At 43.6% G+C, this 24,001-nt stretch overlaps 1 protein-coding gene across 2 annotated transcripts in view; it reads right to left on the bottom strand.

The window, feature by feature from the left end:
• RIPK4 (receptor interacting serine/threonine kinase 4) overlaps window positions 1-23,548 on the bottom strand; it is a 30,226-nt gene extending 6,678 nt beyond the window's left edge. The window contains exons 1-4 of one of the 2 annotated variants that reach the window (XM_083500504.1): window positions 22,186-23,548; window positions 21,376-21,942; window positions 5,707-5,998; window positions 697-845 (exon numbers count right to left, since the gene is read on the bottom strand). In XM_083500504.1, the coding sequence (XP_083356630.1) occupies window positions 697-845; window positions 5,707-5,998; window positions 21,376-21,557 (623 nt within the window). In that variant the 5' untranslated portion in view covers window positions 21,558-21,942; window positions 22,186-23,548. The remainder of the gene's footprint in view (window positions 1-696; window positions 846-5,706; window positions 5,999-21,375; window positions 21,943-22,185) is intronic. The other variant, XM_083500505.1, reaches the window with a different exon arrangement.
• Window positions 23,549-24,001: the final 453 nt, after the last annotated feature.

Genomic DNA, 24,001 nt, shown 5'->3' with positions numbered 1-24,001 from the left:
GCTTGGATGTTAGGAGTTGTAGTCCAACAACTTCCGAACAACCCTGTTCTAATTATGCCTTGTGTACAAAAATTACTTTCTATTCCTTGTCCTCAATCTACAGCTGATCAACTTCACTTTTGGAGCACAGAAAGAGATGTTACACACTCATTGTTGCTTGAATACTGCGTCTCCACAGCCTGCTGACAATGTCACCTTTGGGCTGGACATTATTGAAACATGATCACTGAAACAGCACTTGTTACACAGTGCATGAACCTTGCTTTTAATGCCTCTCAAGTGGCTTGGCTTGTTGAGGTGTAACCCAGATCAGCTTGACCCAGATGGCACCAAAAAAAATTAGGAGGTCCGGAAAATGATCAACTGGGTTCCAACACTGCTTTCTAAAGAATCAAGAAATATCTGCAGATGTGACCTTGGTTTTGCCAGTTCAAGAAGGAATTCAAACACAGGTTGATTCATCAAAATTTTGGTTGGCATGAGACATGTGCATTGCATTAAAGCTACAATGACTCCCTTAGGTATCTCCCGAGTTTTGAAGACTTGGCCTTTGTGTCCTGTTTTGTTGATATTCCATTGTAACAAAATGGTTAAACAAAATATCAATTCTAAGGATTTCCCGAGAGTTTAATTCTACCAGAGTTAACTAGCAATTACTGGAGAGAAATAGATGCACTGAAGAAGAAAAGTACAAACCTGTAGACATCATGTTTAGTATCAAAGTAACGGGTCTTCTCTTTAATGCGTTCTGGGGGCAGGTACGCTATAGTGCCACAAAGCCCATCCATGCTGAGATCGTGTGAATGTGAAAGGCCATTGCACTTGGCTAATCCAAAGTCTGAAATCTGATAAAGTTTAAAAAAAAAAAAAGAGTTCCAGTTAGAGTAGTCTGCAAAATCATTTCTGCATGTGTGGTTGCACAAACACAGTGGTTTAGAGCATTGGAGACAGTTGGGCTTAAGTGCTTACTCTGAGCCTCACAAATCAGTACTGTTTGTCCCGCCCAAGCAAGAAAACTTGCTGATGTCTGCTAAATGTTATGCGAGGAAATAGTTTTATTAAAGAGATACAGTTTGCCTGTAGAAATTGCAGCAACTTTGCATACCCAGGGAGTGACAAAAAAAGGATTCTTCATTCCAAAAAAGAAATGAAAGCGATAACTGGTGCGCACCAGGCAGATAGCTATGGAAAGAATAAGCAAGTAACAGCAAGCACTTCTTAAGAGTTTACACACACCCAATTATGTTTAAGTGTCAAAACAAAATAAATCCATAGATTTTCTTCCAGGATTTTGCTTAGGAGATTCAAAGGGAGGGAGCTGGCAGGAGACACAAAACTCAACAGCCTTATAAACAGAACTGTTAATGCTCCACACATTTGAAGCCTTTCTGCACAAGGCTAAGCAGAGGCCTTATTATTCTACCTCCTCAGACACTTGTTTTTTTCTAGCTATTTAGGAATGTAGTGCAAGACATTGCAAACCTAGGGAAATACTTAGAAGGAGTGGCTTTATAAGTTAGGTGACTGTTGCACCAATGAGGATCACTTTAAGAGAGATTTATCTTTGTAGTTATGTACTTGGAACAAAATGATGTGCAACAGAGGGAAGAACAGGAGACGAAAGAAAGAGAAAGGAACTGAAGGTTATCGACTGCTTCTGGTTAAAGATTACTTTATTTTCATTTGTAATTTGCCAACCCTGAAGCTCAGGACAAGTAATGTTTAATAAGTACACACCACTGCAAAGCACTTACACTGTTGTTGTTGTCGTTAAGTTAGTTGGCCTGATAGGAGAAATGACAGTATGGGTGGGGGGGGGGGAGAGAAAATAATCTAATGGGAAACAACAGCAAAGATGTTTCCAAAGAAGTTAGATGCACAGGGTGGAGAAGGAAGTGGGGAAAGATTCAACGTATTTGTCTCTGAATGTAAATATCCAGACACACCCTGAGTTCACATATTTTTGAAGCAAGAGCTTTTATAGTGATTCCTGAAGTCCCAGCTCAAACTTCAGCCAAGCCAAGGGGAGCGGGGCAAGGTAAACTACCAAAGGCTCATGTTTTAGATACCCCCCCCCCCAATGTCTCCCGCACTGAGTGACAAAAGAGCTTATTGTCTAAACTTTTGTATAACTTGATTTCCACTACGGAGGAAAAATCTACTGACCAGATGCAATGGCACACAAATTTTTGGAGGACCCAGGTACAAAAGTGACTAATTTTGGCATTATGAATCACTAAACAACACAAACTCATCTTACAAGTCTCTGTTTTAACCAAATTGTTATCATTATAATCAGAACACAACAAGAAGTAGAGCTGCAGCTTTGAGCATATCAGAATGCTCTGACAACTAAATCAAACTGAGTTGTGCCTTCAAGGACTCTCAAAGCCTTGGCAAGAGAGCTGCGTTCTGGAAGGAGTCTTGTGGGTTTAAAATTAGATGCTTTGAAGTAAGTTTCTAACACTGAGCATGACGTTTAGTCATACAACTCCTATTAACATCAGTGGGAACCATACAGCACACACAAAAATACAGTCATAAAAGAAGGGCTTTTAATTAGATTCAAGGCACCTTCTGACATGCCTATGGGTGGCAGACAGTACAGCCAAATGCAGCAATGTAGTACTTAGAATTTTGTATTCCATCCAGTAATCTGGATACCAGTTTGGATAGGCATGCACAGATTAGCCAAATTTTGAGGGCCTTGCTTTCACCCTTTGTACAACTTTGGGTGCAAACATCAAAGTTCTATGGGAATTCTGCAATAGCCTCCCACACAACCAGGTAATAACATTTGGCAAAGGGAGAAATGAAACCAAGTATCAAATCCCTTTTACAAATAATGTGATCTCAGGCTATTAAAATTATTGCAGAGATATGTGTGAACAGCTACAGGGAGTGACTGACTTGCAACACACATTCTTTGAACCCCATGGAAGAGAGACAAAAGCAACTTTGGTTACAGCAAGCTATGTCTCCTCACTCATATTTCCATGCAAAACACAGCTTGGACACCTATTTTCAGCTAACCTGAACTCCTCGTTCAGCTGCTCTTGCCTGTTAAATAGTCTTGGCTGGAGCCCTATTTTGGAATGTTATAACCCCTTACAAGAACTGCTTTCAGAAAATCGAATCAGGATTGCTAGGGTGGGCCCGGGTGGTTGCTCTATGGCTCCTTCCACCACCAAGAACTCCAGCAACTACCAGAAGCTCTGAAGAGTCCTGTGTGTGCCCTGAGTATTTAGACCCCTAGAGACACCCTTGAACATTATGGCACCTGCCCCATCCGTGTCTCCCAATCTCAGTCCTACTCACTGCCTCCTGCTTCCTTTCACCTCCTGCCTCTGTATTTGTCACACCCTCGTCCCCATGGTCGATATGCCTCAATGTAACTAAATTAAAGAATGCACCATTGGAATAATAAACCATTCTTCCCATGCCTCCATTTCCTCCCTTCCTCAGCTGATGTAGCCTGATTCTACATTAGACTGAAAGGCCCTTTTTGGAGCAGGGACTGATGACACCTGTTCTTTATACAGTGCCATGCACATAAAAGGCACTGTAAAAAGAAGCTAAACAAACACACAACTAGAAGTACTCCAACAACTTGGATCGCAATCTAACCATAAGGCTGGAACTAGAGCAGCTTCAAAGGTTATAGAGCACAACTATGGAAGATGCCAAGTGGGGAGTGAACAGAAAAGTCATTGGTAAGGAGTTTTATTGCACCGCACTCTAAGCCAAGGATAGCCTATCGAGTAATAAAGCTGGATTAAAAAGTAAGCCCTGCTGCTACGACTTCTGTGTGTTTAGTTGTCAGATATAAGTATGCGACTGGAGAGCTTTGAACTTGGATTCAAAAGGCACTTCTGCTTGTGAGCGCTTTCTTTTGGAGAAGGGCATTATTTATGTTTCCTTCTAAAAAAAATTCCCCAAATGCTATGAAGTTTCCTCCAACCCTCCGGAATCAGTTTTTGGGATGAGAACTTCTAAACACAAACCTCACAAATAAAATCAGAAACACGTTTAAATCCATTTCCGGGGGGGGGGGGGGTAGTCCGGTGGGTTTTTGTTTTGTTTTGTGCAACAGAGCCTTGTGGCACCTTAATTTATTAGTCCTTAAGGTGCCAAGAGATGCTCTGTTGTTTTTACATCTAAGTAAAGAAAGGTATTCTGCTACTTTCATAAAAATGCATAGGACTTAAAACATCTATTGCATGGAACCGGCAATTATAAGTATGCAGTTATAATTGAATATTTATATGTAAATATAACTGAATATAATGTTTATATATAATATCTGTAACCAAAGCAATTTCCTGTATTCTGGCAGTGTAGCATACCATTATGTTTTTTTGGGGAGCATCAAAGGTTGAGAAGATGAATTTTTAGAAAATTAAGGAGTTTTGAACTGGGAACAGAAACAAGCTCTAAACTCCTCAGCCCCCAAGGAATCCAGGCATCACTGTAACTTTAATGCTGTGCAACTATCTAAAAATCTAGGGTGCAGCTCAGATATTAATGGGAAACCATGGCTCCCCACTACATGAATGAGCTGTTTCAAGCACTTAACACACCAACTCCCTCCTGAACCATATCAATATGTTCCAAAACCAAACATAGGCTATTTTTACAAAGATCTGTCTGTTCTCATTCACACCACAAGTAGCAAGATACTAAGCACATTACACAGGAACAGAATTTTCACAATTAATTAGTTGAAAAAGAAACAGTGAAATCCATTTCCAGCTCTAATAGTAATCCTTGTTTTAGTAGACTGCAGATGAGCCTCAGCAAGTCTGAGCAAGTAATCAGGCTCTTATGGCAAGGAGAAGGGCTTCTGCAGAATTTCCTTTCTATTTCTAAGAACACTGGCTTAGTTTTAAATGTGAACCAAGGCTCCTTGTTTACAGCGATGGTTAGTTAAACAGGGCAGCTCGTTTGGCAAATTAACCTCTCTTTGTTATAAGCTACAGGATGTTTGTTATATGCCACAATTCAAGATTATTTGTGCACACCTGCATTAAAATATTCCATAAAGTATTTTAAATATAGGAAAGATGTTGGTTTGTAATACCACACTGCAACTATCCATCTATGCAGAGAAAAACATGGTTATCAACCCAACATGTTTTCCTGTTTATTTCCCCTCACTATCATACAACCTCTTACCCAAAGAGCTTTCAATTATAAACATAAGATTGCTTACAGGCATGAGTTGGGATTGGTCTGTACGATCACTATTTACTCACTACCACAATAGTATTTTCTGAAAGTTGATTAAAAAAATTAAAAAACACCTTTGCAACGTCTTGCTTTTTTCCTTCCCCATTACTCTTTTTTAAAAAAACAACAACGGAAAAGCTGTAACTGTATTTAGCAAACAGTGACAAACTTTTAGAGCAGGGGTGGGTAACTTTTGGCCCTGCAGATGTTGGTGAACAACAACTTGCATCACCTCCGGCCATGCTGGCTTGTACGGATGGGAGTTGTAGTCCAACAACATCTAAAAAACCACAGGTTCCCCACTCCTGCTATAAAGCAAAGATAACATGTGACACTGAACTCACAACCAAGTTTCACATCATGCACATCAAAGAAGAATTTGCATTGAAAGGCCCGGAGACAAACCTCTCCTTCAGTCTCATCGTGACGATGATGGCAAAAATATTGTGGGTCAAATAGCAATGGCCTAGGACCTACCTTGACATGATAATGGCCATCAAGCAGTATGTTTGCTGGTTTAAGATCCAGGTGAAGCAGAGGTGGGGACATGCAATGAAGAAAGTTCATGCCCACAGCTGTTTCATGGATGATTCGGAAGCGCAGGTCCCAGGGCAGCGGTTCTGCAGCCAGGAGCTTCTCCAGTGATCCTGTCTCCATGTACTCCATGACCAAGCCCACAGGCTCTTTACAGATGCCATAGACAGGAAGGATGTAGCGAAATTTTGCCATTTCCATCTTCTTGGCTTCTTCCAACAGTTCCATACGCTCCCTATGTAAAAAAGGGTAAAGTACAGGACTTTAGTTTATATTTATCAATAGCATTTCAACCATTTATTAGTTTCAAATTTTGTATGGGAAATTCTTCCATTTTACTGATATTTAGTGCATACATTTTTATGTATCCATTAATGTATTCACAATCTTTGGCACAGCATTATGTCTGAACTGGAGATCATGGTTTGTTGTTGTCCAAACAAATCATGAGCTGAAGCCAAGGTTTGTTCTTGCTTACCAGTTGTGATCTATGTTATGGCTAAGCCAAGGATTGTGGTTTGTTCCCCCCATTGACTAGTGGGGTAGAGCAATGGAGGAGTGATTCTCCTGTTCACAGCACCCCATTATGCATGGCTTACCATGATATGCAACTCGGCTACTGTGTTTTACAGAGCTGAAATTTAACTTCTCTGGAATTTCTAAGTTGTGTACATTTTATCAAGTCAAAATCATTTGTAAATGGGTTTCACATGAAAGCTGCAGGCTGGTCTTACAGTTACTAATCTCATTTAGGTAGTTACGGAGAACTAGATAATTTTGGCTCATAAATAATCATCCTTTTGTCCAGGCAGCACAAAAAGGTTAAATAGATAAGAGTATCATAAAACTTCTCTTATTACAACCTTTGTGAAGTACTTAAAATATTCATCATGGTATTGAATTTTATCTGCACTATGATGAAAAAGTTAGAACACAGATCTGAAGTGAACTCTCCTAGGCTTCTACTCCCTAGATTTTAGATTGGCATGTGATTAAGCACTGTGAGAACAGGATGTCTCTTTGGTCTGCTCTAGAAAGATTCTTCTTGGTCTCTCAAGTATCTAAGACTTATTATCCACATTTTCATTCCAACCTTCTCCAAGAAGCACAGGATGGCATATACGGAGGTTATTCTATTTTATTCTCACTGTAAACTATGGGGTAGGTTAGCAGAAGACAGTATGCATAACTTGTCCCAAAGTCATCTAGCAGTTTTCAAGGCTAAACAGAGTTACGCTGAGCAAACTCCCAGATTCAGATGCCTAGCTAACAGCCCCAAAACTTTAGACTAGCAATACAAATCTCCCTATTCCATAGTTTTGAAATTATTTAGAGACCTCATGACTGCAGAGGAAGGAGCAACAGGGGAAAAACTCAAGCAAAGGTGTAATTTACAGTTTGTAAAGGACTGCAACAAAAAAATTGTGCTGTTTGCAGGCCCTGTTAGACACAAGCTCGTTCTATTGCCTGCTAGTGCTCCCATTTTAAGACATTTTATTCCACTGTTTAGGACCAAGCTTTCTACCAAGGGAGAGTAGAATTCAATGTAGCACAAAGTACAAGATGCGTGTATGCAAGGAATGAGGTCCACTCACACAACAGGTCTCTCTCTTCCCACCATATGCCCCCAGACATGTTCTAGGGCAGGGGTCTGCAACCTTTAAGACAAAAAGAGCCACTTGGACCCGTTTCCGAAGGGGAAAAAAACTGGGAGCCGCAAAACCATTGCGACATTTAAAACAAATATATCTCCGGAGCCGCGATCTGACAGCGGGTGGTAAGGTGACGTCAGGACGGTGCGTGACTAACGCACGCACCGCCCCCATGCGACGTCACAGCCAGTACAGCGCCCGCCACAGTGGGGAGTGTCGGGGCGCACAATGCGCCTCCTCCCCTCGCTAGTATCCGCCCCGGAGCCACGGCAAAGGTGTAAAAGAGCCACATGCGGCTCCGGAGCCGCGGGTTGCAGACCCCTGTTCTAGGGCTTTCCCCAACCCTCAAGAGCAGGGTTAAGTGGTGGGGCATGCAGAGGAGGGAGGGAGGGAGGGAGGGAGGGAGGGAGGGAGGGAGGGAGGGAAGAGCTCAGTTGTATGAGATGTTGCTTCCCACCCAAACAGCAGCTAAACTGAATCCAGTCCAGGATTAAGAACACTATGATAAACAGAATCCAATCATGGTCTTTGTTGACAGGAAACACAATGAAGCTGATGTAATTTGAACATGGCTACACATAGCAAGATGAGAAGTCTGTTCAGGTCACTGCATTTACCTTACTTGAAAGCAACATAAAAATAGACTCATGTGTGATCTAAATACAAAAGCAAAAGTGTCCATAAGACTCCTATTTTTTCAAGTTTTCTATAGTATTTGCTAAATGGCCCCAAAGATGTCATGAGGCCAAATCCTCCTAATTCATCAGATGCCATTGTGTCAGCCAAAACGACTGTATGGGGCAGGAACAATCCAGTACTGTTCAAGAATTCAGTACACCAGACTTCAACAACTGGGTGCCCTCCAGCTGCTTTTGACTACAACTCCCATCAGCTGGAAGGCACCTAATTGGTGAAAGCATCAATACATATAACAACGGTGAGAATGGTGAAAAATAAGTGAAATCAGTGCTAGGTAGCCAGTCAAATTAAATATACAGTCATTAAGTAGCAAGTCCATATCTAGAAGTAAGAATCTGGTGCAGTAATGTTGCCTTTCAGGACCAATGAGTCACATCAAGGAGGTTCAAACTAGAGAGTTGCGTTGGAGTCTCCTTGGAGAGGAGACTTGGAGGCCCTTCTTAAGTTCTCCTCCCCACCTCAATACTACAGACTGGGTGTGGGAACAGATGGTGGGGTCTCTTTCCAGCATCCGGCGTGGCTGCTATTACTGCCCTGAGGCACCTATCTTTTAAGATCATTACTTTTGAAGAGAAACACCAGGGGGCTTTGAGATGACAAGGAGGAAGGGAGTGTCAGTGAGTGAGCAGCACAGCCAACTCTTGCCCCTAAGCGTACATAACTCACCAAGCTCCAGCTAGCGTGGGATACAAACTGCAGAAGATCTCCAAATACTGAGGTGGAATTTGTGAAAGTGGGTGGGCGGTTGTAGACCAAATAGGCAAAATAAAAGCCACCACCTAGTCAAAGGCAAATTTTTACACACAATGTTAAATGAAAGCTGGTTCCTGATTTTAGGAAGCCCTTGGGAAAGAAGCTCTCAAGCCCCCACCCGCAGTTCTCCTGCTACTCACTGTTGCCCATCTACTTGACACTCCCCCTCTGGGCCCAATCTGGACCACCTCTGAGAGACAGAAGGCATATGGACATTCCTGATCCTTGGTTCTCAAGCTGCTTCTTTACTTGCCATCTCCAAATGAGGGAGCAAACAGGTAGCTACAGCAAAGGGGAATGGCAGCAGGGGAAGAAGATCCCATGGACTGACCCTTGGATTCAACAGTGAGCATGGAAAGGACATGTGGCAAATACTACATACTCATCTCCAGCCACTGACACTTTTTTGGCTGGGGAAAGTCCAGGAACTGAAGTTCTGAGTCCAGTGGTGGGGAAAGAAGCAGGAAGGAACTTGACAGAAACTAAGAAAGGTAAAGTTTACCAATAATTTCCATATAAAATGACATTTGCCTTGAGGACTGCATTGCTAAAAATCTCGGAAGCTCTGTATGGGAGAGGAACTTGAAAAGGGAGATTTTTGCTGTGGACAAGAGAAAGCCAGTGGCCTCCAACTTCTGCATGAACAGAGGTTTGTTTCAGAAAGTTCTTCCCTGCTTTATGCCTTGTTTGCCAAGTAAACAGAAAGGGGAATGAACTAGCATTCTAAATTGGATAGGTACAGTAGCCCTATTCAAGAGTTCACCTGAATGTGTGGGGGCAAAAAAGGGGGGGAGGCAATGCACCCAAGCCCCCTCCTGAAATGTCCTCATTTTGGATTTTACTGCATTGAGGAGGAAAGGTCTGAAGGGAGGTCCTAAGCACATTAAGCTGAACTTGCTTAGAATCATCCTTGTGATCAGGAATCCTGCTTAATAGGGGTCCCAGTCACAAAGAGGAATCTAAGGGGATTCACGAGAACACACTTCTGCTCTACTTTAGATGTTCCATCTCAATGAAGGAAAGTCTGAAAGAGGAACCAGCATGCGCAGGGATGTTGGTGGCAGGACCTGTGTGCGTGCTTTTCCTTCATTCGAAATTTTATACTACACATATTCACACCGAGTGCATGAAGAGGGTGTCAGAATATTAGCTATCAAATATTCTCAATTTTTTCATCACACTGAGGGCTACTAACCTGTCAGAGGACACCACATGTGCATAATTGAACAACAATGAAAGATACCTGCACTCACTTGGTTGACATTGCTCAAGTTCTAAGCACAGGGCACAGCTTGTCAAAAGCTTTTAATGGCAAGGTCCTGTTCCATTATCCCCAGTGATATGTATCTATTCTCCTTTATTAAATATAATAAAGGACAAACATGCTTATCTCACTTTTGTACCTTTTCATCTCAGTCTTAACACAATGGAGGTATCTAACGAAGAGGTAAGAGTAGACACGCTAAAAATTAATGGGCTTAAAATTCTGAAATATATCTAATCCTAACCTATCACCCAAAATGGACGCGGGTGGCGCTGTGAGTTAAACCACAGAGGCTAGGGCTTGCTGATCAGAAGTTTGGTGGTTCAAATCCCTGCGACGGGGTGAGTTCCCATTGCTCGGTCCCTGCTCCTGCCAACCTAGCAGTTCAAAAGCACATCAAAATGCAAATAGATAAATAGGTACTGCTCCAGAGGGAAGGTAAACGGCATTTCCGTGCACTGCTCTGGTTCACCTGAAGCGGCTTAGTCATGCTGGCCAAATGACCCGGAAGCTGTATGGCAGCTCCCTTGGCCAATAAAGCAAGATGAGCGCCGTAACCCCAGAGTTGTCCACGACTGGACCTAATGGTCAGGGGTCCCTTTACCTTTAACCTATCACCCAAGGAGATAATGTCTAGAGTAACACAGACATCTAGCTCTCTTCAGATGCCCTCATAATGTCCCCCCACCACCTCTGCACATTCAGCAAAACATCTGGAAGGGACCTTTGCACTCGTCCAGCTTTATCTGCAAGATACTGAGCACATTGAAGATCCATATGCATATAGCTATCAATGTGCTGAAACCCTTTTCAGATGTCCCACTGAATCTGAGGAGGTCAGCATGCACAATCCCAATGTCTGGACACTGAGTGAAGGTGGTTTTGAAAATGTGAAATGGCTTCTTTCCAATTCCATAATTCTAATTTCCCCTTAGTTTTTCAGACTAACATTAAGCAGTTAACGGAACAGCCCATGCGGCTAAAAGTATTTCTCCTGAATTAACACTTTTCTCACTATCCAGAATGCTGAATGACTAGCAAATTCCATGAGGGCCAATATTCACGGAATGTTATTTATTTTCCAAATGTAAAACTCCTACCATTGAAAAAGAAAGAAGTCTTCAATATGGATCTAATTTTCTAATGCATACGTAGCTGTAAACAGTCACACTCCAAATCAGCCTGCGTATACTTTGTATGGGGGATAGATAATATTTTTTTCACTTGATTTCCCCCAATCAGCAGCAAGACTACAGCTGTGTACACACTTCAGCTTTAAAGCATGTTCAAAACACATTCTCTCCCTCAAAGAATTCTGGGCAATGTAGATTGTTAAGGGTTGTTGGGAACTAACTCTGTGAGGGGTAAACTAGCCCAGAATTATTTGTGGGAAAGGATGTATTTTGAACGTGCTTTAAAGGTTCAGTACGTGCACAGCCTACCTGCCGGACAAAATCCATGGCAGCAGATCAGGTGATCCATTAAATATGTGTAATAATCAATCAGAAAAGCTTTTAAAGGAACCCCTAAGGTATGCCACCTCACTTCTTCTGCATCCCTCCCGTTCCCTCTTAGAAATTTTTATTGTTCCCTTTGCATTGTTCGAATATATATCTCCTTTATTATAACACCCAAAGGATTGTACTCTAAAAATTGCAATTATAAAAACTTGCTAGGCAAGCAACACTGCTTTAAAAGTACACGTTTCTAGCATGTACTTCCTGAGAGAAGCCAGTTAAATGCTTCATTATTACTCCAAAGAGAGGAGATAATGATCCCACAGTAGTCAGTAAAATATATACTGCATATATATATGCAAATGATCAGGACATTAAAATACTCAACCTGGAGATGTCTATCAAAAATAATAATTACACTTATTTAATTTTCCGGCAAAAAAAGATTAACTTTATCTATATACCTGTGCACATTCCAATACAGGACCCAAGCCCAACCTGCAAGAATACAGTATGTTATCTGCATTTGGGACAAGCAACTCTGCTTGTCTCCTAGCAATTGCTGCTAGTTTTGAGGGGGTTTTACACGACTCCTGTGCATATCCTGAAGTACTGAGAGGCACAAATTCTAAAGTACTAAAAACTGCCCAAAGGCTTCTCTAATTTCATTGTTTTGAAAACACATTTTGAACAGGTGGAGACAATATGCTTTTCTCTACTAGGTATAACTGAATGAAAAGTGTCTGTCGTTCAGCTGTATTCCCTTCCTTATTTGCCTCTCAAGTAAAATACTTTGGTGTTTGTTCCTCTTCGTGTCTCATTCACTTTTAGGCACATGAAATACATTTCTGTTTCCTGCTTATAATACTTTTTTTCTGTCTGCATTATCCTTCTAACATCAGTGTGTCTCTTTGGAGAAGAGAACTGTGGCATAAAGATAACTCTCCGCCTCTTCTTCAAGTGGGCTCCAAGCTGAGCTCCTCTTGGCTTTGCAACTGCAATGCCAGATATGAGTACTGATTCAGCCTTCAGTCTTATCCTACCAAGGTGTACAGTGGTGCCCCGCAAGACGAATGCCTCGCAAGACGGAAAACTTGCTAGACGAAAGAGTTTTCCGTTTTGGAGGTGCTTCGCAAAACGAATTTCCTATGGGCTTGCTTCGCAAGACGACAATGTCTTGCGAGTTCCTGCTAGTTTTTTTTCCTCCCCCCCTTTTTCTAAGCCGCTAAGGCGCTTATCAGCTGATCTGATAAGCAGATAAGCCGCTAAAAGCCACTAATAGCACTAATCCGCTAATCCTTCAATGGGCTTGCTTCGCAAGACGAAAAAACCGCTAGACGAAGAGAATCACAGAACGGATTCTTTTCGTCTTGCGAGGCACCACTGTACAACTGTGATTACGGATACTCCTCTACTTAAGGATAGAATTTCAATTAAAAATACTTGTGTATTGGTTCTGTATCAGTTCCAGCAGCAAGGCCATAGGTGACAGAGCACAATCTTATAAGATCTGGATATTTATATGAAAATCTATTTGGATCTGTTTCTTCAAGTTACAGAAGATGACTTGCAACAAATAGTGATACAACCTAGTTTCCTTTTTAATTCAAAAGAAGAAAAACAAAGTACCCCATTCAATATTTGAGACTCAGTCATCACAGCAAATGGAAAGTGAAAGACTTTATTTACATACTGCATGACTGTCATAGTGACATCTAAGCCATGATTAAGCATAAAAGCAAAAATAGATTAGAGTTTGTGGATTGTACTCTGCTGTGACTATGACTCAAAAGGCAATTGGATCAAAGGGGAAAGGGGGAGAAATACTACCATATATACGGTACATACATGGGATGAGGAGCTGGGCAGCCATCAGATGTTGTGGGACAGCAGCTTCCATCATCCCTGACCCCTGGCCATGCTGGCTGGGGCTGATGGGAGTTGGGGAGTCCACAATATCGGCAGGGCCGCAGCAAGAGGACTGGTAAAAGGGCTCCAGAGAAGCAATCTTACCAAAGACAGAAAATAGGGATTGACTTATTGAACAAAGCAGCACAAGGAGAAATGGAAATGAGAAAATTTGGAAAATAACATCTCTGCCAACTTGCATTTAAGTGAGGCATTTTGCCACATAATGAAAAGGTTTCAATCTATTTACTGCCATTAAAAAAGAAAACCCGCCGTAAAAGCTTTTAGGGCTTAATTTTGCTTTTGCTTTTCTTTTTTCTTTTTACAAGGAGCCAAGTGGCTTCCTCTTACATTGTGAAGGCTTGCAGGGCTAAGTGCTTTGCAGCTGATTGACCATCATCATCAGTCTGTTCCCAAAGAAGAGCTGTTTCCAGAGATCCCCAGTTCCTACCCAAATTTGCAGCAAGCCACATTCCTGATACTAACCAAGTTAAATTTTACAACATGATGTCAAGGGGAAATCCTTGATAAATGTAAGGGATCTTAGCACTCCCTTTCCCAATGCTGCTGCTGCTGCTGCTGCTATTTTACCACCCTCCCCAGTGCAGTGCTCTGAGTGGACCTAGCTGGTGTGACATAATAACGCAGAGCAGCTGGTGGAAAGGAGTAGGCAGCAACTTTGCTGTGCTGTGTCCAATTTTCAAAGGTCCCATGCGGAACTGTAATTGCCTAGATATTATCTAGCTTTAAAAAGCAATAAAGTTGTGCCTTAGTTGCCCATGGCAACCTGGCTCATGTGATATAAAAAAACACAGCACACAGATGTTTATATGCTGTGATCTTATTGTCTTAGACTTTGTGGATGGGAGTCATTCTCCAATGTTAAGAATTCTGAGGAATCTATTTTTAAGAGGGGGAATTGCTTATTTAAAAATAATTGCACCCAGGGAAAATTAAAATTGAAGCCCTTATTTCAAGCATAATAGCTTTAGCTTTCTTTCAGACCCCCCCAAAAAACAGACTGCCCCAAAAGTAGTCTTGCTCCCAGTTCCAGCCTACAACTCTCACAGCCTAAATAGTTTGGGGATGGCAACAATATTCCAATAGTGACCTTGGTGAGAAAGTCATGGTAAATGTCAGCATAGGCCAAACACAAATATAGAGATACTTCTGAACACTTAGGAAGTTAGAACGGTAGCCACAACATGCACATACTGTGATCTTACCCACTACTGGGCTACATCTCCTCCCTCCAAGGAAGCTCACTTGGTTGGTCACCATGAGAAGAAGATGGTGGACTAGATGAGGCTTTGGTCTGATCTTGTTTTGTTCTGAACTAGCAAGCTGCCTTCTGGGCTCAAAGAGCATTTCAGATACAGCTCCGCTCTACACCCTGTCCGCCTCAACACTCATCTGTCTGAGATGCCATTCATCATTAGTCATGCTGTGTGGCGTTTATGAAAAACTCTCTCTACTATAGAGAAGCAATCTCTAGTTCATAACTAACATACACAAACAAGAGTCAACAATTATGTCTCTCTCTTCCATTCTTAGGCAGTGACCTTCGGAGAGATGAAAAGAAGACCCACACAAAGAAAGGATGAGAACCTGTAGACATTGGCACACAAACATCATCCATGGAAATCAAATCACATTAAGTGGAACCCTCAGTTGTAAATCTATGACAAGTTGCACAAAGAAAAGAAAAGAACAGAACAGTAGCCAAAGACTCACTTAGAGAAGAATGATCAACCATACAAATTAATCTAGTTGCAACATGGTTATACCTCAATACAAAGGGTTTGATACCATGACACAGATAGGCCATCAGGAAACTATCCCTCCATTATAACCCAGCCTTTCTCCGCTCCCCTCCCCAGGCATAGGCCTTTGTGTTTTTCTAATATCACAATGGGCCTAAAGAGAAGATCCTGCTTGCAGCCATTTCATTTGTTTGCACTTCAAAAGAAAGCACCCAAAGCACTTCCTGCTTTGGTGCCTGCTGCCTACTTTGACCTCTGGAGCTGCAACGGGCAAAGCTTAGCAGCACAAGCCAACACATGCCCTGATTGAGGTAGGGCCTATAATGTGCTGGGAACTGCTCCCAGCCAAGAGTGCATGGCGTTTAACTTGGTGAGCATGAAGTTCTTACCAGTAGCCTGCCCAAAGTGGTTAAACCCCATCATTACCATCATCAACACTACAGTAGGCCCACCCAGTACACTGTAGGCAAGAAGCACCGCAGACACCCGGTTGGAGGTGTCCTTCGCTTCTTTCTGCTTGAAGTATGGCAAAGGTCATTAGTTATACACAACAGGTTTAGCAACTATATTTAGTCACCATTATTGCATACAGTTATGAAGGCGCAAGGTGATCGTGGTCAGAGCCATCCAAGACCCCACTTCAAAGTAGCCTTTAACAAGCAGCTCCTGAGGCAGTAAGGTAACCAGCTTCTAATTCTTTTTGCAAAGTATTGCAGTCCTGCCCAGCTAGGCAGTGGGGTGGGGAAGAATCCTCTAATCCTTCACTTACCTAGATAAAGTTTTTAGCATCATGGTTTATTCATTACTGAATCACACACTGTTCTTTCCAAATCCGAGATCAGCTTACTTCCTACAGCGAGGCATTTTTTAGAAACAAAAATATTCATTGTCCCTCTAAGCTGTACTGGCAAACGGGTACTGGCACTATTGCAACAGGAGTCATGATTCAAAAGGACAAGTTAGCCAGAACTTTCCTTCACATTACTGTCTAACACTTTTTTTTTACATAATGAGAGAACATAATGCGCTTTTTCACTATAGACTGGAAGGGGAAACCTTCTTAGCTTGAGGGCCACAGTCCTTTCTGATGAATTTTCCAGGGGCCACATGCCAGTACTTGGTGTGGCTGGGGCAGAAGTGGCCAAGCTGAAGGATGTGGCACTCACCTTTGTATAGTAGGCTACATTCCAGCCTGCCAACAGTATATATACACATACACACACCATCACAATTTCGTCATCCAGGCAAGCAAGAAACATTATCACAGTTCAAGAACATATTCCTTGAACAGACAGAAGCACACAAGAAGGGTGCAGAGCAAGGTCAATGAAGGGTTGGTCCTAACAAGAGGGTTTGGCCTAGGGCTTGACATTTGGTCCCTCGGCCAGAGGTTCCCAATATGGACCATCTCCAAACAACTAGGAACAGGACTCGCAAATCCTTCAGCTAGCAATCTTCACCACTGGAACACGAACACAGACACACACACAGAGGAATTTAAGGGCCAGATGATTTGCTCCACAGAGAAGAACACTGCAAGTCCAGAAATATATACAGAAATATTAAGAAGAGATTCAGGAAGAGGAAAAAATTAAAAATAATGGTGGAGAGCTACAGCCTATTTGAGAGCATGCACATTTCTTGCGTTACAAAAAGGTGCCCATTTTATATATCTCTATGCCCACTTGCACTTTTCCCAGAGATATTTCAGGAATGGTATTTTTAAACATTTTCGCCTCCATCGAAATAGAAGCAGCCGAACTAAGTCTTCAACAAAACTAACACTGGTAGAACACTCCTGTTGTTACCTCCCACTAGAAGTCCATCATAGAGTTGGAAGGGTCCACAAGGGTCATCTAGTCCAACCCCCTTGCAATGCAGGAATCTCAACTAAAGCATCCATGACAGATGGTCATCCAACCTCTGCTTAAAAACCTCCAAAGAATGAGAGTCCACCATCTACTGAGGGAGACTATTCCACTCATACAACCCCCATTATTAACAGACGCTTATTACATATGCCAGTGAATAGCACAGCTCTTCAATGGCTAGAAAGTGCTCACGCTTATGGGTCGGATTCCATGAGATGGTTTTTGCTTACAGACATTTCTACTTTTAAAAGCATGACTTTTTGCAGTAGTCTCATGGAAGAGTTGTTGGAATCTACTCGATTCCAAGTAGAGATGAATGAGTTGACAAACGGCTTTGTATTTCAGATTGCCAGTTGGGGCACAGAAGGATCAGGAAAGTTTCCCTGTCTGTCTACGTACACACAGCTCTCAAATTATTTTTTGTCCTGGCCTTCCTTTTCCTGTGAACTTGTATACCCAGTGTGAGTGACTTACACAGCAGTGTTCAAACTTTCCACATTCATCTACCTGCTGTAGGCCTCTTGCGAAACAGCAGAGAATCAGGGATGTGCTTTCAGGAACACTCCAAGGATAAGCCGGGCAGCAGCAAGATCTGTTATGTACAACCTGGCAACACACTGCAATGAGTTATCAATAATAGTGGGCAATTGGATTTTGGGCAATTTGTCTTATGGATACTCTCAAGGAACCCCATGATTCTGTGGAGCTACTTGTCTTAGACCAGGATATGGTTTCTGCCAACAGAGATCATTGCACTTGAGATCAAATAGTTTTTTTTTCTCTAAATCAGGATGGGAGAATGTGCCCTTCCCTAAAATAAAGGGCTTGGCATTTGAAGCTATGGTCTTTCAACTTGTTGCACGCTATGGTATGAGTTCTACAGCTTGACCTGTGGGAACAGGTGAGTAGATGGGCAGACAGAGAACTGGGCTAGATCGCCCCAGTGGTTCCTTTTTCAATACTTTGCTGTTAGCAGTGTTGTGTCAGAATCAATATTTGTAACATATGAAAAGCATTTAAATGTACAGTGGCTAGGTCTTATACCAAAAGTGCTTTTCCCTGACCTCCAGTAGTAGTGGGTCAAATACTTTAGTCTAGGTATTGCTCAAAAATCATGACTGAATAGTGAGTACCAAGTGCGTGGAACATTTTGCAATAAGCACTGACAACTTAGCAATCAAATTCCATTGTAGCAGTTTAAAGTGATGTCTGAGTGATGTAGCTAAGTTGACATATTCACATATATAAGCCCAAGTTTTCAAAAGTGGTGAGAGATTTTTGAAACCAGCGTTTGCAGACAAGTTGATCCTGCAATACAATTTCAATGCTGTATGCACTCTAGAGTGTTTACTATTTCTCTCTGATGTTTGTTTTTCCATGAACTACACAAGCTCTGAAAATTAGGATAAATATAAAAATATGACTACTGTATAACACATTTAGGGCACTCTATACACATCACTCTGATCATTCATCCCCCTGTGAGATGTTGCAAACTGCGGGGAACCTGCAGTGTGATTTAGAGTTCATGTAGAGCGAAAGCAATATATATATCCATCAACTATACATCAAATGAGGGATGACTTTTACAGGTTTGTTAAAGCTTTGTTCAGCAGACTTTAGTACTGCAAATAAATGTGAAGATAGCGATCGGTTTCATATTTTTGATGCCTACAAAGTTGCCCCAAGAGAATGAGCTATGCTTGGGGGGTAGAATCCCAAAATTAAAAAGAAAACTTCACAGGTTCTCAGATCAGAAGCCAAATATTTGTGATCTGTTGCTAAAAACAGCTCAGGGTATTACACTGAAGCCTTATACCAGGTCAGATTATTTGTCCACCTGGCTCTAACTATCATCAGGTCTCCAGGGTTCTTCCCACATCTTCCCATCACCTTGCTACCTGATCCTAAGGTGCCAGGGACTGAAAAAACAAGTGTGCTGTCCCACAGAACTATGGTTACCACCAAGTCCACCAAGCACAGTGACAACTTGCTTCTGAGGAGATATGAATAAAGCTATACTTTTAATTTCCAGAACTGGCAATTTCTAAATGGCAGCTCAGGACTTTTGCTGGTGATTTCTGGGATAAAACGATGCAACACAAGGCTATCTGGCAGCCCAACATTACATGGAAGCAAAACAAACCCCAATAGGATTTGCTTTCGAAGACATTTAGGACCAAAGCACGCTGCATTTTGCAACCTAGTCTCATGTGTGAAGCAGCAAGTGACCCCTTCAGCAAGAAATTTAGGCTGGATTAAGACTTAATTTGCAAATGGGTTGTTTAGATCTTGCAAGCAGTCAACTGGCAACAAGATTTTTGTTTAATCCTTTGGGAAGAAGGGTGAGAAATACATTTAATAAATAAATATCCAATTTCCCCCAGAAATGGTAAATCTCTCTATTTTTTAAAAAGGCAATTTTTCTGCCAACAATGTCATGTGGTCCATGCAAAAAACTTGCACGCATGAGGAGCACTGACCTTGCAACACCGTAAGTTAGTTCCACTGAAATTAATGGGAAGTTACTAGTCACCATGAGTAACTTTCACACTCATTTCTGTGGGGTCCAAGTGCAACAAAACTTTTTAGTCTGGGTCCAACCAGTTGTTGCTAACCTTTCCTTCAAGATCAGCCTTTCCCAAGCCCACCAACACAATGCCAAGCCAAACCCAGGCCCAGAAAACCTCTCCCTTCTCCTCCACCGCTTCCGTTGCACGCCACCCTCCTTGCTAAACAGCCAGTCCCTTCCACCGAACGAAGCACACCTTTGCAGGCAGCGACAAGCCGATCGCTCCCAGCGTCCCGTACTGTTGCCAACGCGTTTTGCTTATAAATGCAGCCTCCCTTTCATTAAGCGAGTGCATTACAAAGGGGCCATTACCGCAAATCTGCAGGCAAATTGGCCTCGCGGTGCAAAAGCGCCCTTTGTAAGCAAACGTATTGAATGCGCGGCGGCGTATAATGAAAATAATCGTTTCACAAGCGAGGAGCAAACAACCGGAGGCAGCGAGCGAACCGGAGCTGCAGATGTTGGGACGGGACAGGACCGTGGGAAGCGGACGGTGCCCCTTTCAAAGTGTTTCTGCTTCGCTTTCATGGAGCCGAAGTGTTTCGCCAAAAGGCCCTTTAAGTGGAACGATGGCGTGGCAGCCTGCCAAATCGCCCTCCGAGTAGAAACACTGACTTCAATGGGTCTACTCGGAGTAGGTCTTAGTTGGAAAGCACACATGGGATTTTTAATGCACACCAGTCTTTTCCTATCTCTCTTTTTCCTATCCCTTTCCTTCCTCCAGGCGGCTCAGCAAACTGAAATTAACTCTGCACCTTTCCTAGGCTTTTCGAAGCAAGCCAGCCAAAGGAGGGAAATAAAACGGGTTTGGTTTTTTCGTCCTAGCTTCCTCTCTATGCCATCCGAGCAGCACAAGAGATAGGCTTTGTAACTACCAGACTTCCTTAAGAAGTCGATGACACAATCAGGACAAATTCCTTGCATAAGGCGAAGCCTCGCGTAGGAAAGCAGCGCCGTCTTTGAAACTGCAAATTACGAGCACATTCTTACGCGCGCGCACCGCGCTGCCCCGGACCCCGAACTATGCAACAGGAAACGAAAATGCGAACATCTCAACCAAAGCGGATTTTCAAAACAAAACACCACTGTATATTAAGTTCTCAAACCCAGCAGCAGACCTGTCTAAAACGTGCTTTTGACCAAACGGGGAATCCCTTCCTAGCTAGCAGCAGCCCAGAACTGCAGCTGGGCTCAGCGTGGGAAGTTACCAAGGGGCGGGGTGCGGGTGCAAGCAGGTTTGCCGTCTGCGACTCGCAGCGCCACCCTGAGCGTGCCTCCTCCGAAGTAAGACCAGCAGATCGGGCTCTCTCGGTCCCTGGTGGCTCGACACCGGCACGACTCCGCGCGGCAGTCTCGAGGGCAACGGGACCGTCCATCTCTGGAAACCAAGGGAACCGCTCCAAAGGTCACAACGCAGCCCGGGCAGCCCTTCGAAGGCATCGCCAAGGCGCCCGTCGCACGTATTCTGGACTGCACTTGCAAAACAACGCCAAAATATAAAATCGCGCCACTGCTAGTTGACAAGACGCCCCCACCCACGAGCAGCCTGAACCCAGCTCAGGGGTTCAGGCTGCTCCGCTGCCAAGCGAGCCTCGGTCGGGGAAGTCCAACCGGGCGCCCGGCGCTCCCTCCTCCTCCCCGACGCCCAGCCCGGCGCTCCGACGGGCCCTTACTTCTCATCCACATGCAGGCTGGGCGAGCACTTGATGGCGAGCCAGGTCTTCCAGTGGACGTGGCGGACTTTGTAAACCTGCCCGAAGCCTCCCGAGCCGATCTTCTCCCAGCTGCCGAACTCGCTGGCGTCGAAGGTTTTCAGCAGCCCCATGGGCCACGCCGAGCGGCCCTCCTTCTCCATGCGGCCCCCGGATTCTTCCCCCAGTGTGACAGCCGGACGACTCGCCCCCCCGCGCGAGACACACCTGAACTGCACGGCCTCCCTTCGCGGACTGAGCGCCCTCCCATCTGGCGGCGCCGTCTCCTTTCCCCAGGTGACTCAAGGTGTGCTCATTCGCCAGGCCCGGACGTCACTTCCGGCCTTCGGCAAACTGCGAGGTGAAAATGCGGGGGCGGCAGCAGCAGCAGCAAGGCAGCCTGGGCTGCTGCAAGAGTTGCGCGCTGGGGGTGGAAGACAGCTTCCCCGCGGGAAGGAGAGACGGCTCCGCACCGCCTCGGGAGAAATTTGCACGGCTCCCGCTCTTTAGATGGAAAAGGAGAGTGTGCGAAGGGGTGTAACACCCAGTCTCTTGAGAGCCAGTGTGGTGTAGTGGTTAAGAGCGGTAGTCTCGTAACCTGGGGAACCGGGTTTGCGTCTCCGTTCCTCCACATGCAGCTGCTGGGTGACCTTGGGCCAGTCACACTTCTCTGAAGTCTCTCAGCCTCACTCACCTCACAGAGTGTTTGTTGTGGCGGAGGAAGGGAAAGGAGAATGTTAGCCGCTTTGAGACTCCTGAAGGGGAGTGAAAGGCGGGATATCAAATCCAAACTCTTCTTCTCCTTCGCCTCCAGAAAAGGCTAAGAATGGCCCCACCCAGGAGTGCCAACTTGAATAAAATATGGGGGGGGCAGGTAAGCCCTGCCCCGCAAATTCGATCACAAGACACAGGTACGCGCACATCATTTGAATGGCAGTGCTCATCAGCTTTTGGGGGGGATCCCAGCCCCCACGAATATTTTAGGGGGCTGGCCGAAGGGACCTCAGCCCTGCTCTGGCCCCACCTGATAGTCCCTCAAGACCGGCGAATTACTGGCAGATCTGTACTGGACCGTCCGCACATCCTTCTGATTTATTAGTGGTTCTGCAATGCGTCCCTAATGTTGGTGTGTTATTGGTGCGCTGTATCAAAACAAAAGTGGAGCCGCCGCTGTCACCACCCGGAGCATTCGGAGTACCAAAGGTTACTTGGCAGCTATCAGGCACGCACCTATTGCAAAGGGAGTTTGTTTATTTAATGTCCTAGCTTTCTCCCAGCACAGTACCCTGGGTCACAACATGCATTAAAAACAGGTGTGGGTTAAAAACACACCAATCAGTTGTATTTTTAAAGAAACAAGTAAATTGCTATATTAAAAACAGCACTGAATCCATGCAATTTAAAACCACTTAAAAGCACAAGAAAATATACAACAACACCCACTATTAAAAGACCCTGCTGCAAAACAAAACCCCGCCCCCTTTGCCTGCTGGCAACAGGAAAGCAGAGAGGGAGTCTAGCCTTCTACAGAAGGGAGCTCCACAGTCTGGGAGCAGCTACCTAGAAGGCCCTCTCTTGTGTCTTTACCAAATGTGTCTGCGAGGGTGGTAAAACTGCTGCTATTTTTTTAAAAAAATGTTTTTACTCTGTGTCCCCCACCCCATCCCTGCTTTACACAAACTGCTGTTGTTTAAAACCAACTACCCCCCCCCCTTGTATACTTCCCTCTTCTCACTCCCATGCCATGGTCATGGCAGTTGTGCAGCCTGCCTTCTCTTTTGCTCCTCTCTGCAAACCCAGGACTATGGTGAGGCAGTACAAATCTTCCAATGTGGGATGCATAAGGGCAGCCTTCCATTTTTTTTATGTATATAGGAAGAAAAGGAAAGAATGGATGCAGTGTATCACATCACTATTCTTGGCAGCCTTGGTTCATTTCAGTAAATCACAGTTTCTATTTAGTGCAAGTTAGTAAACAGAAGCAATACAGCACCAACATTTGATGTAGTCTTGCCATGCCTTCTGCCCCATTTGCTCCAGATGGTTGTTGGGGGGGGGCTTACTGGATGGTTGGGGGCTTACTGGAGCAGATTTTAAGGGTTTGCAGAGGTTGCAGGGAGATCAGTTGCCAATTTTTTGTTGTTTTTTCAAAAAAAAAAATTTGATTTTCCAAAATTTTAAACAAACAAACATAGATCTTAACTGTACTTAATCCAATCTTAGTAACATTGTTAAATGACTTCCTCAAATCCCCCTGTCTGAGTTTCATTGTATATCATTGTAACAGTTTTCCAAAACCAATTTTCTCATAAAATTAACCTAGTCACTTAATATCTTTCTTCCTTTTCATTTTAACTTTAAACATTTTATTCTCTAATGTCACATATTTAAATCCTAAGCCTATCTGGTATTTGCAAGTTTTTCCAATTAAGTTATCTTAGCATATTTAACTAAATAGTCTTTGAATTTCATCCGATCCACCTGGTACTCCTCCTCCTTCTGGTCGCAGACTCTTCCAGTCAGGTTGGCTAGCTCTGAAAAGTCCATCATCTTCATTTGCCATTCCTCCACTATTGGGACTTCTTGTGTTTTCCAATTCTTAGGAAAC

The sequence above is a fragment of the Podarcis liolepis genome (genome assembly GCF_965112155.1).
Source record: "Podarcis liolepis genome assembly, chromosome: 4".
Taxonomy (NCBI): domain Eukaryota; kingdom Metazoa; phylum Chordata; class Lepidosauria; order Squamata; family Lacertidae; genus Podarcis; species Podarcis liolepis.
This window is presented reverse-complemented; position numbering and strand designations above follow the sequence as displayed.